Here is a 12,764-nt window from a genome sequence, read left to right on the forward strand (position 1 = left end):
AAGTATATATAGAAGTATATAATATACCACCCCATTAGAGTACATAAAGTATATATAGAAGTATATAATATACCACCCCATTACAGTACATAAAGTATATATAGAAGTATATAATATACCACCCCATTAGAGTACATCAAGTATATATAGAAGTATATAATATACCACCCCATTACAGTACATATAGTATATATAGAAGTATATACAGTATATATAGAAGTATATAATATAACACCCCATTACAGTACATAAAGTATATATAGAAGTATATAATATACCACCCCATTAGAGTACATAAAGTATATATATATATATAGAAGTATATAATATACCACCCCATTACAGTACATATAGTATATATAGAAGTATATAATATACCACCCCATTAGAGTACATAAAGTATATATACATAGAAGTATATAATATACCACCCTATTACAGTACATATAGTATATATAGAAGTATATAATAGACCACCCCATTAGAGTACATAAAGTATATATAGAAGTATATAATATACCACCCCATTACAGTACATATAGTATATATGGAAGTATATAATATACCACCCCATTACAGTACATATAGTATATATAGAAGTATATAATATACCACCCCATTAGAGTACATAAAGTATATATATATAGAAGTATATAATATACCACCCCATTACAGTACATATAGTATATATATATAAGTATATAATATACCACCCCATTAGAGTACATATAGTATATATAGAAGTATATAATATACCACCCCATTAGAGTACATATAGTATATATAGAAGTATATAATATACCACCCCATTACAGTACATATAGTATATATAGAAGTATATAATATACCACCCCATTAGAGTACATATAGTATATATAGAAGTATATAATATACCACCCCATTAGAGTACATATAGTATATATAGAAGTATATAATATACCACCCCATTACAGTACATATAGTATATATAGAAGTATATAATATACCACCCCATTACAGTACATATAGTATATACAGCCTCTGCTCCATTTCTATTTTGTGACATGCAAATGAAGATGTTGATCGTACTGTAGTTGTTTGGCTGTATAGAATTCTATTTCATGTCTTCCTGGAGGGCACTATGCATTATGCAAACACACACACACGCCCTCCCTCTCCCCCCGCCCTCCCTCCCTCTCCCCTCCTGCCTATCTGCCCTCCCTCCCCCCCGCCTTACCTCCCTCCCCCCCGCCTTCCCTCCCTCTCCCCCGCCCTCCCTCCCCCCGCCCTCCCTCTCTCTCCCTCCCTTTCCCTCCCTTTTTCCCCTCCTCCTCTCCCTCCCTCTCGCCTCTCCACCCGTCCTCCCACTCGCCTCTCCCCCTCCTGCTCTCCCCCTCCCCTTCTCTCTCTCTCTCTCCCTCCCTTTCTCCCCTTCCTCCACCCTCTCCCCCACCTGTCGCCTTCCTTCTCCCCCTCCCCTCTCGCTTTTTCCCCTCCCTCTCCCTCCCTTTCTCCCCTTCCCGTCCCCCTCCCAATCATAGACTACTAACACTACCAAATAGGTTCATCCCCCTGCGTAAAGCCTTTGAATACAGTAGTAGTCCAATTAGCAAAATGGCACTGTATTTGTTTAGCTGTACATAATGATATTTAATTTCTTCCTGGAAGGGACTATGCACTATGCAAACACACACACACACACACACACACACACACACACACACGCACACACACACACTTCCTTCCTTTGAGATCCCTTGGTGTGGAGCATGATTTTCCTCCATTTATCCCAGGTTGTGGTGTGGGTCTGGGGATGGCTGACAAGGCCAATCCCTGACCTGCAGATGTTGTCGTAGTGGGAGAAGGGAGGCTGTTGTTACTGACACACAGACACAAACACAGTGTGTGGTCTAACACGTAGAAATCCAGGCCAGGCAGGAATAATTTACAGTTACCTCCAAAAATGATTGGCACCCTTGTTAAATACTGTTGAAGTAATATGGCTACAGGTTCATCTGCCTCACCTAAAGCCCATTCTGGTGGGAAGCTGCTATAGACCACCAAGTGTTAACAGTCAGTATCTGGATAACATGTGTGAAATGCTTGATAATGTATGTAATATCAACAGAGAGGTATATTTTCTGTATGATTACAATATTGACATAAGCTTTCATCAAGCTGGCCACTCAAGAAAAAGCTTCAAACTGTAACCAGTGCCTGCAACCTGGTTCAGGTTATCAGTCAACCTACCAGAGTAGTTACAAACAACACAGAAATTGAGGCAGCGTAGCCTAGTGGTTAGAGTGTTGGACTAGTAACCGAAAGGTTGCAAGATTGAATCCCCGAGCCGACAAGGTACAAATCTGTCATTCTGCCCCTGGACAAGGCAGTTTAACCCACTGTTCCTAGGCCGTCATTGAAAATAAGAATTTGTTCATAACTGACTTGCCTAGTTAAATAAAGGTTAAATAAAAATAATAATAATTAAATCATCAACATGTATTGATCACATCTTTACTAATTCTGCAGGAATTTGCTTAAAAGTAGTATCCAAATCCATCGGGTGTAGTGATCACAATATACTGTATATAGCCGTGCTTCTACACCTGCATTGCTTGCTGTTTGGGGTTTTAGGCTGGGTTTCTGTACAGCACTTTGAGATTATCAGCTGATGTTAGAAAGGGCTTTATAAATATATTTGATTTGATAAATTTGATTAGTAGCCATATCTATGAGAGAAAAAAAACAAAGTTCCAAAGGCTGGGCCTAATATAGTGTATAAGAGTTCATACAAGCAGTTTTGTAGTGATTCTTATTTATTTATTTATTATTCTTATGTTGTTGATGTAAAGAATATTTGTTGGTCTGTGGTGTGTAATGAGGAGCAACCAGACGCTGCACTTTGACACATTTAGGAAATTGCTTATTCCAGTTACTAATAAACATGAACGCATTAAGAAAATAACTGTTAAAAACTGTTAATTGATGAGGAATTGAAAAATTGTATGGTTGAGAGGGGATGAGGCAAAAGGAATGGCAAATAAGTCTGGCTGCACAACCGATTGGCAAACGTACTTCAAATTGAGAAATCATGTGACTAAACTAAATAAAAAAGAAGAAGAAACTTTACTATGAAACAAAAAAAGCTTTGGAGGACCTTAAATTAACATTTGGGCAAAAAGGCAAACTCCGCTCCTTCATTCATTGAATCAAATGGCTTCATTCATCACAAAATCTACTGACATTGCCAACTACTTTAATGATTTGCCAGCAACAAATGCTGACAACCATTGCAATTTTGAATTCCGTATTGTGAGTGTGGAAGAGGTGAAAAAGTATTGTTGTCTATCAATAAGCCACCGGGGTCTCACAACTTGGATGGAAAATTACTGAAGATAATAGCGGACGATATTGCCACTCCTATTTACCATATTTTCAATTTAAGCTTACTAGAAGGTGTGTGCCCTCAGGCCTGGAGGGAAGCTAAAGTAATTTCGCTTTGAGTAAAGCCAGCGTGTCTATGTATGTGGATGACTTAACACTATACATGTCAGCTACTACAGCGACTGAAATCACTGCAACACTTAACAAAGAGCTGCAGTTAGTTTCAGAATGGGTGGCAAGGTATAAGTTAGTCCTAAATATTTCAGAAACGAAAAGCATTTTATTTGGGACAAATCATTCACTAAACCTTGAACCTCAACTAAATCTTGTAATAAATAATGTGGAAATTGAGCAAATTGAGGTAACTAAACTGTTTGGAGTAACTCTGGATTGTAAACTGTCATGATCAAAACATATTGATACAACAGTAGCTAAGATGGGGAGAAGTCTGTCCATAATAAAGCGATGCTCTGTCTTCTTAACAACACTATCAACAAGGCAGGTCCTACAGGCCCTAGTTTCTACCTTCTTAACAACACTATCAACAAGGCAGGTCCTACAGGCCCTAGTTTCTACCTTCTTAACAGCACTATCAACAAGGCAGGTCCTACAGGCCCGAGTTTCTACCTTCTTAACAACACTATCAACAAGGCAGGTCCTACAGGCCCTAGTTTCTACCTTCATAACAACACTATCAACAAGGCAGGTCCTACAGGCCCTAGTTTCTACCTTCTTAACAACACTATCAACAAGGCAGGTCCTACAGGCCCTAGTTTCTACCTTCTTAACAACACTATCAACAAGGCAGGTCCTACAGGCCCTGGTTTTGTCGCACCTTGACTAATGTTCAGTCGTGTGGTCAGGTGCCACAAAGAGGGACTTAGGAAAATTACAACTGTCTCAAAACAGGACAGCACGGCTGGCCCTTAAATGTACACGGAGAGCTAACATTAATAACATGCATGTCAATCTCTCATGGCTCAAAGTGGAGGAGAGATTGACTTCATCACTACTTGTTTTTGTAAGAAGTGTTGACATGCTGAAGGCACCGAGGTGTCTGTTTAAACTACTGGCACACAGCTCGGACACCCATGTATACCCCAGAAGACATGCCATCAGAGGTCTCTTCACAGTCCCCAAGTCCAGAACAGACTATGGGAGGCGCACAGTACTACATAGAGCCATGACTACATGGAACTCTATTCCACATCAGGTAACTGATGCAGCAGTAGAATCAGATTTTAAAAAACAGATAAAAATACACCTTATGGACGGTGAAGAGACACACATACAGTCACGAACACATTGTAATATTATTTTATGGTGGTATTATACATTTTATATTGTAGATATGTAGTGGTGTAATGATGTTATAGGATGTACTGTTTTATCTCTTATTTTATGTGTAATGTACTGTAAGTGCCTTAATGTATTTGGACCCCAGGAAGAGTAGCTGCTGCTAATCGGGATCCTTAATAAACCCCAGGAAGATTAGCTGCTGCTAATGGGGATCCTTAATAAATACAAAGCCCAGGAGCAGATAGATAGACTCTATCTGTCTCTCTTTCTCAGTTCAATTTATATTTAAGGGGCTTTATTGGCATGGGAAGCATATGTTTACTTTGCCAAAGCAAGTGAAATAGATCATAAACAAAACATAAATATGGGTTGTATTTACAGTACAATGTTGTTTGTTCTTCACTGGTTGCCCTTTTCTTGTGGCAACAGGTCACACATCTTGCTGCTGTGATGGCACACTGTGGTATTTCACCCAGTAGATATGGGAGTTTATCAACAAACATAAAAAAATTATTCAACTACTTTGTGAATCTGTGTAATCTGAGGTAAATATGTGTCTCTAATATGGTCATGCATTTGGCAGGAAGTGCAGCTCAGTTTCCACCTCATTTTGTGTGCAGTGTGTACATAGCCTGTCTTCTTGTGAGAGCCAGGAATGCCTACGTCGGCCTTTCTCAATAGCAAGGCTATGCTCACTGAGTCTGTACATAGTCAAAGCTTTCCTTAAGTTTGGGTCAGTCACAGTGGTCAGGTATTCTGCCACTGTGTACTCTCTGTTTAGGGCCAAATAGCATTCTAGTTTACTCAGTTTTTTAGTTAATTCTTTCCAATGTGTCAAGTAATTATCTTTTTTGTTTTCTCATGATTTGGTTGGGTCTAATTGTGTTGCTGTCCTGGGATTCTGTGGGGTCTATTTGTGTTTGTGAATATCTTGCTTAGGGGACACTTCTCCAGGTTCATCTCTCTGTAGATGACGACTTTGTTATGGAAGGTTTGGGAATCGCTTCCTTTTAGGTGGTTTTGGAATTTAACCGCTCTTTTCTGGATTTTGATAATTAACCGGCCTGCTTTCCATGCATTATTTGGTGCTTTACGTTGTACACTGAGGATATTTTTTCAGAATTCTGCATGCAGAGTCTCAATTTGGTGTTTGTCCCATTTTGGGAATTCTTGGTTGGTGAGCGGACCCCAGACCTTACAACCATAAAGGGCAATGGGTTCTATAACTGATTCAAGTATTTTTAGCCAGATCCTAATTGGTATGTCAAATTTAATGTTCCTTTTGATGGCATAGAAGGCCCTTCTTGCCTTGTCTCTCAGATCGTTCACAGCTTTGTGGAAGTTACCTGTGGCGCTGATGTTTAGGCCGAGGTATGTATAGTTTTTTGTGTGCTCTAGGCCAACGGTGTCTAGTTGGAATTTGTATTCGTGTTCCTGGCAACTGGAACATTTTTGGAACACCATTACTTTTGTCTTACTGAGATTTACTCTCAGGGCCCAGGTCTGACAGAATCTGTGCAGAAGATCTTGGTGCTGCTGTAGGCCCTCCTTGGTTGGCAGCAGAAGAACCAGATCACCAGCAAACAGTAGACATTTGACTTCAGATTCTAGTAGGGTGAGGCCGGGTGCTGCAGACTTTTCTCACCAATTCGTCAATATATCTGTTGAAGAGGGTGGGGCTTAAGCTGCATCCCTGTCTCACTCCACGGCCATGTGGAATTTTTTTTTTAACCTTGTTGTTGTTTGTGTACATGAATCTTATAATGTTGAAAGTTTTTTTTAATGACGTGCTTCCTTCTTTTTCCGTAGTGTATTTCTGTAATGTTTTAGTCATTCAACATAGTGAAGGCGTAGGCTCAGGTTTTCTGGGTCTCTATGTTTTTGGTTGGATAATTTCTTTCTTAAGTTTTTGCATTCTTTATCAAACCATTTGTGACCCGGTTCAGGAAACTAGACGTATGTCGCAAGTCATGGCTTCACAGGAGAACCGTTTGAACGTAAAAACAATGCCTTCTCTAACTTATAATCAAATCAAATTGTATTGGTCACATACACATGGTTAGCAGATGTTATTGTGAGTGTAGCGAAATGCTTGTGCTTCTAGTTCCGACAGTGCAGCAATATCTAACAAGTAATCTAACAATTCCTCACCAACAATCCCCAACTACCTAATACAAACACATCTAAAGGGGTGAATGAGAATATGTACATGTAAGTATATGGATGAGTGATGGCCGAGTGGCATAGGCAAGATGCAGTAGATGGTATAAAATACTGTATATACATATGGGATGAGTAATGCAAGATATGTAAACATTATTAAAATGGCATTATTAACAGTCTAATGTCCTTGAGATAGAAGCTATTTTTCAGTCTCTCAGGTCCCAGCTTTGATGCACCTGTACTGACCTCGCCTTCTGGATAGTAGCTCGGTGAACAGGCAATGGCTTGGGTTGTTGTTGTCCTTGATTATCTTTTTGGCCTTCCTGTGACATCGGGTGCTGTAGGTGTCCTGGAGGGCAGGTAGTTTGCCCCCGGTGATGCATTTTGCAGACCTCACCACCCTCTGGAAAACCCTGCGGTTGTGGGCGGTACAGTTGCCGTACCAGACGGTGATGCAGCCCGACAGGACGCTCTCAATTGTGCATCTGTAAAACTTTGTGAGGGTTTTAGGTGACAAGCCAAATTACTTCAGGTTCCTGAGGTTGAAGAGTGCACTGTTGTGCCTTCTTCACACATTGTCTGTATGGGTGGACCATTTCAGTTTGTGTGTGATGTGTACGCAGAGGAACATAAAACTTTCCACCTTCTCCACTGCTGTCCCTTCGATGTGGATAGGGGGGGTGCTCCCTCTGCTGTTTCCTGAAGTCCACAATCATCTTCTTTGTTTTGTTGACATTGAGTGAGAGGTGGTTTTCTTTACACCACACTCCGAGGGCCCTCACCTCATCAGTGTAGGCTGTCTCGTCGTTGTTGGTAATCAGGCCCGCTACTTTTGTGTCGTCTGCAAACTTGATGATTGAGTTGGAGGCGTGTGTGGCCACGCAGTCATGGGTGAACAGGGAGTACAGGAGGGGGCTGAGAATACACCCTTGTGGGGCCCCAGTGTTGAGGATCAGTGAAGTGGAGATATTGTTTCCTACCTTCACCACCTGGGGGCGGCTCGTCAGGAAGTCTACATGTGAACTCTCTAATAACAAACTTGTATGCCCTCTCTAAATACGAATACAATTGTTTATGTTGTTAATTTTCTTAGGTTCTTTGATATTTTTAGAATTGATAGGGAAACTGGTAGGTCAAATATACTGTTTAGGTTTTCTACTGCCAAGTTTACATCTTCACTATTATAGTGCCTCTCTCTCTCTCTCTCTCTCTCTCTCTCTCGCTCTCTCTCTCTCTCTCTCTCTCTCTCTCTCTCTCTCTCTCTCTCTCGCTCTCTCTCTGCCTCTCTCTGCCTCTATCTTTCACTTTCTCTTGCTCCCTCTACCACCCTCCTTCTACCTTCCTCCCTCTCTCTCTCTCTCTCTCCCTGCCCCTCTCTCCCTCTCCCTACCTCCCTATCTCTCCCTTCCGCCCCTCCCTACCTCCCCCCTCTATCCCCCTCCCTCTCCCCCCTTCCTTCCTTCCTTCCATCTCTCTCTCCATCCCTCGCTCCGTCTCCACATCTCTCTTCCTCCCTCCTCCTCTCTCCCTCCCTCCCTTCTCTCCCCTTCCCTGCCTCCTTTCATCCTCCTTCCATCGCTCCCTCCCTCTTATTCCCTCCCTCTCTCCCTCCCTCCCTGCCCCCTCTCAAATTGGAGTCATGTCAAAAAACCAAACGTTCTAATGCCCAAAGATGATCCGGCTGAAATGAAACGTTCTGTCAGACTGCTTTTCTACTAACAATCACATGAGATGATTTGTTGGGTTTATTTGACAATTTCATTTAAACAATACAGACAGACAGTATATACATTTAAATGTCAATGAATGTTATATATTTTTTATTGATTACTCTTGTTATGTGGCTATATGAGAAAGGAGGAAAGGCCTACGGTATCTTTAATGTGGCTATACAGTATGAGGCACCGAGTGTTTAATAATGAGTCCTCTTCTGTCATGAATAAATACTTACATGTGCTACTTGATATTAGACATTTTTATGGCTGTTGTGAATGGCTACTGTGTTTTCTGATCATTCATATGCTGTTGAAATAATTTGCTATGTACTACATGCATTCAGGTCGTTATTGTAAAGAGGTATGTGTTCTCTCACTCTCTCTCTATCGCTCTCTCTCCATATCTATCTATCTATCTATCTATCTATCTATCTATCTATCTATCTATCTATCTATCTATCTATCTATCTATCTATCTGTCTGTCTGTCTGTCTGTCTGTCTGTCTGTCTGTCTGTCTGTCTGTCTGTCTGTCTGTCTGTCTGTCTGTCTGTCTGTCTGTCTGTCTGTCTGTCTGTCTGTCTGTCTGTCTGTCTGTCTGTGTCTCACTCTCTCTCTCTCTCTCTCTCTCTCTCTCTCTCTCTCTCTCTCTCTCTCTCTCTCTCTTTCAGAGTGTGGAGGTGACCGGGCAGAGTTATAAGATGGAGGGACTTCAGAAGTTCACAGAGTACTCGTTACGTGTCCTGGCGTTGAACCGCTACGGCCCTGGGATCAGCACAGAGGACATGAGCATCACCACGCTTTCTGATGGTACTACACTCCCTGTCATTCAATTACTGTGTGTTTAACAATCACCGTCATTGTTTCCCTGACTGGACTCATTCTTAACCCAGTGGTTCTTATTGGACGAGATCAGGAAGACTCTCCCTGTTTCAGCCTTTTTTGTCTTCCCGTTTTGTGCCTAGTGAATGCTGGGCTGCCTGTGTGTTTGCTGAAAATCATACTGTGTCTTTCACTTCCGATTGCAGTGGGATAAACAACTACATAATGAATGAAACTTAATGAAGAATTAATGACACAGTTTATCATTTATTAGTAAATATCTCATTGCGTTTGACACCCATGAGCTACCTGCATGTCACCAGTCAGTGTATTCGTCTCAAATGGCACCCCGTTCCCTGTATTGTGCACTACTTTTGACCAGGCTGATAGCACTATGTAGGGAATAGGGTGCCATTTTGGACACTGGGAATAGGATGTCCTTAGGGACACGGCCAGTGTATGCATTCGTGCAGTCTATTTTACTTGTTAATCAATTTCTCGCAGTGTCACTCAACTCTGACAGCCCACATGGCACCGCCATGAGAGAGACAGGGAGCGAGAGGGAGGGAACGGGAGGGAGGGAGAGGGAGGGAGGGAGGGAGGGAGGGGGAGAGAGAGAGAGAGAGAGAGAGAGAGAGAGAGAGAGAGACACATGGCACCACCATGAAAGAGGGAGGGAGCGAGAGACAGGGAGCGAGATTGAGGGAGGGAGAGGGAGGGAGGGAGGCAGGGAGGGAGGGAGGGAGGGAGGGAGGGGGGAGAGAGAGAGAGAGAGAGACAGAGAGAGAGAGGAGAGAGAGAGAGAGAGAGAGAGAGAGAGAGAAAGAGAGAGAGAGAGAGAGAGAGAGAGAGAGAGAGAGAGAGAGAGAGCCACATGGCACCACCATGAAAGAGGGAGGGAGGGACATGGCACTGCGTTGGAACGGTCTGATTAGCTAGCACTGCTCCAGTGCTCTTAAAGAATCAGGACTGCCTGCCAAATGGCTCCCTATTCCCTGTGTAGTGCACCACTTTTGACCAAGACCCATAGGGCTCTGTTCAATAGTAATGCTCCATGTAGAGAACAGGGTGCCATTTGGGACTTACCCACAGCCCCTCAAACTGCAGATTCAGTTAGTCACAAAGACAGTCCCCTGGGACCACAGCAGCAGCTCTCGTTCCATTGGCTGGCTCCCTTTAGAACATTGCCTACCCACTCGTTCCATTGGCCGCCTCCCCAGGAACATTTCCTACAGTATCTGCCTGTAGATAGGAGACCACCTCCTCCAGAAAGCAGTCTGCACTACGTTACCTGTAGATAGGAGACCCCATCCTCCAGAAAGCAGTCTGCACTACATTACCTGTAGATAGGAGACCCCATCCTCCAGAAAGCAGTCTGCACTACGTTACCCTGTAGATAGGAGACCCCATCCTCCAGAAAGCAGTCTGCACTACATTACCCTGTAGATAGGAGACCCCATCCTCCAGAAAGCAGTCTGCACTACATTACCTGTAGATAGGAGACCACCTCCTCCAGAAAGCAGTCTGCACTACGTTACCTGTAGATAGGAGACCCCATCCTCCAGAAAGCAGTCTGCACTACATTACCCTGTAGATAGGAGACCCCATCCTCCAGAAAGCAGTCTGCACTACATTACCCTGTAGATAGGAGACCCCATCCTCCAGAAAGCAGTCTGCACTACATTACCTGTAGATAGGAGATCACCTCCTCCAGAAAGCAGTCTGCACTACGTTACCTGTAGATAGGAGACCCCATCCTCCAGAAAGCAGTCTGCACTACATTACCCTGTAGATAGGAGACCCCATCCTCCAGAAAGCAGTCTGCACTACATTACCTGTAGATAGGAGACCCCATCCTCCAGAAAGCAGTCTGCACTACGTTACCTGTAGATAGGGGACTGATTCTCCAACCAGAAGAGCTGTATTCTCCAACCAGAAGGGCTGTATTCCCCAACCAGAAGGGCTGTATTCCCCAACCAGAAGGGCTGTATTCTCCAACCAGAAGGGCTGTATTCTCCAACCAGAAGGGCTGTATTCTCCAACCAGAAGGGCTGTATTCCCCAACCAGAAGGGCTGTATTCCCCAACCAGAAGGGCTGTATTCTCCAACCAGAAGGGCTGTATTCTCCAACCAGAAGGGCTGTATTCTCCAACCAGAGGGGCTGTATTCCCCAACCAGAAGGGCTGTATTCCCCAACCAGAGGGGCTGTATTCCCCAACCAGAAGGGCTGTATTCCCCAACCAGAGGGGCTGTATTCCATAACCAGAGGGGCTGAATTCCCCAACCAGAGGGGCTGTATTCCCCAACCAGAAGGGCTGTATTCCCCAACCAGAAGGGCTGTTTTCCCCAACCAGAAGGGCTGTATTCTCCAACTAGAAGGGCTGTATTCCCCAGCCAGAAGGGCTGTATTCTCCAACCAGAAGGGCTGTATTCTCCAACCAGAGGGGCTGTATTCCCCAGCCAGAAGGGCTGTATTCTCCAACCAGAAGAGCTGTATTCTCCAACCAGAAGGGCTGTATTCCCCAACCAGAAGGGCTGTATTCTCCAACCAGAAGGGCTGTATTCTCCAACCAGAGGGGCTGTATTCTCCAACCAGAGGGGCTGTATTCTCCAACCAGAAGGGCTGTATTCCCCAACAAGAAGGGCTGTATTCTCCAACCAGAAGGGCTGTATTCTCCAACCAGAGGGGCTGTATTCTCCAACCAGAAGGGCTGTATTCTCCAACCAGAAGGGCTGTATTCCCCAACAAGAAGGGCTGTATTCCCCCCCATAGAAATATAATTACTAGAATGGCTATTGGCTGCCTCCCAGGAACATTTTCATCAGTACCTGCCTGCAGAGAGGAGACCTAATAATATACAGGACCTGAGGCTGTATGTATTACATGTCTGAGAGTAGGAGTGCTGATCGAGGATCGGTTTTTGGCTTGTAAATCATACTGAATAAAATGATATGAGAGGAGGGATCAGCACACCTCTGAGATGCGTGACAGCTACAGAACCTGTTCTGTTGTGATTCCTGTTAGATCTACTCAAACTGACTTCTGTTTCATCATACAGTATGTGTACCGTGCACCTAAACAGATCCTCCTGTTTGTGACAGAGGCTTCCTTCCAAGATGTCTTGTCTCTCTCTCTCTCTCTCTGTATATATATACATACTATTTTGTTTTGTGTCATGTTCCTCTTTCGTTATGGCTTTCATGTTGTCTCTTATTTGGACTGGAATCAGACGTTGCAGTAGTTCCCTTCTCTCTTTGCTGCTTCTCCCGGGAAAGAAGTCGTGGGCTATGAATGAAAGTTGCTAACACAACAGAGGATCAGAGAGGAGCTTGTTCGGCTTCATGCACCTTTAATTGGATCAAAAACCGGACGCTAATCTAGGCTACTGAACCTCACCTTTAAT

The 12,764-nt window shown here is 43.4% G+C and overlaps 1 protein-coding gene across 2 annotated transcripts in view; it reads left to right on the forward strand.

The window, feature by feature from the left end:
- LOC115149549 (netrin receptor DCC-like) overlaps positions 1–12,764 on the forward strand; it is a 499,682-nt gene that overhangs the window by 363,829 nt on the left and 123,089 nt on the right. For both annotated transcript variants that reach the window (XM_029692499.1, XM_029692500.1), the window contains exon 11: positions 9,210–9,348. In XM_029692499.1, coding sequence (XP_029548359.1) covers positions 9,210–9,348 — 139 coding nt within the window. The remainder of the gene's footprint in view (positions 1–9,209; positions 9,349–12,764) is intronic.

Source organism: Salmo trutta, chromosome 15 (assembly GCF_901001165.1).
Source record: "Salmo trutta chromosome 15, fSalTru1.1, whole genome shotgun sequence".
Taxonomy (NCBI): domain Eukaryota; kingdom Metazoa; phylum Chordata; class Actinopteri; order Salmoniformes; family Salmonidae; genus Salmo; species Salmo trutta.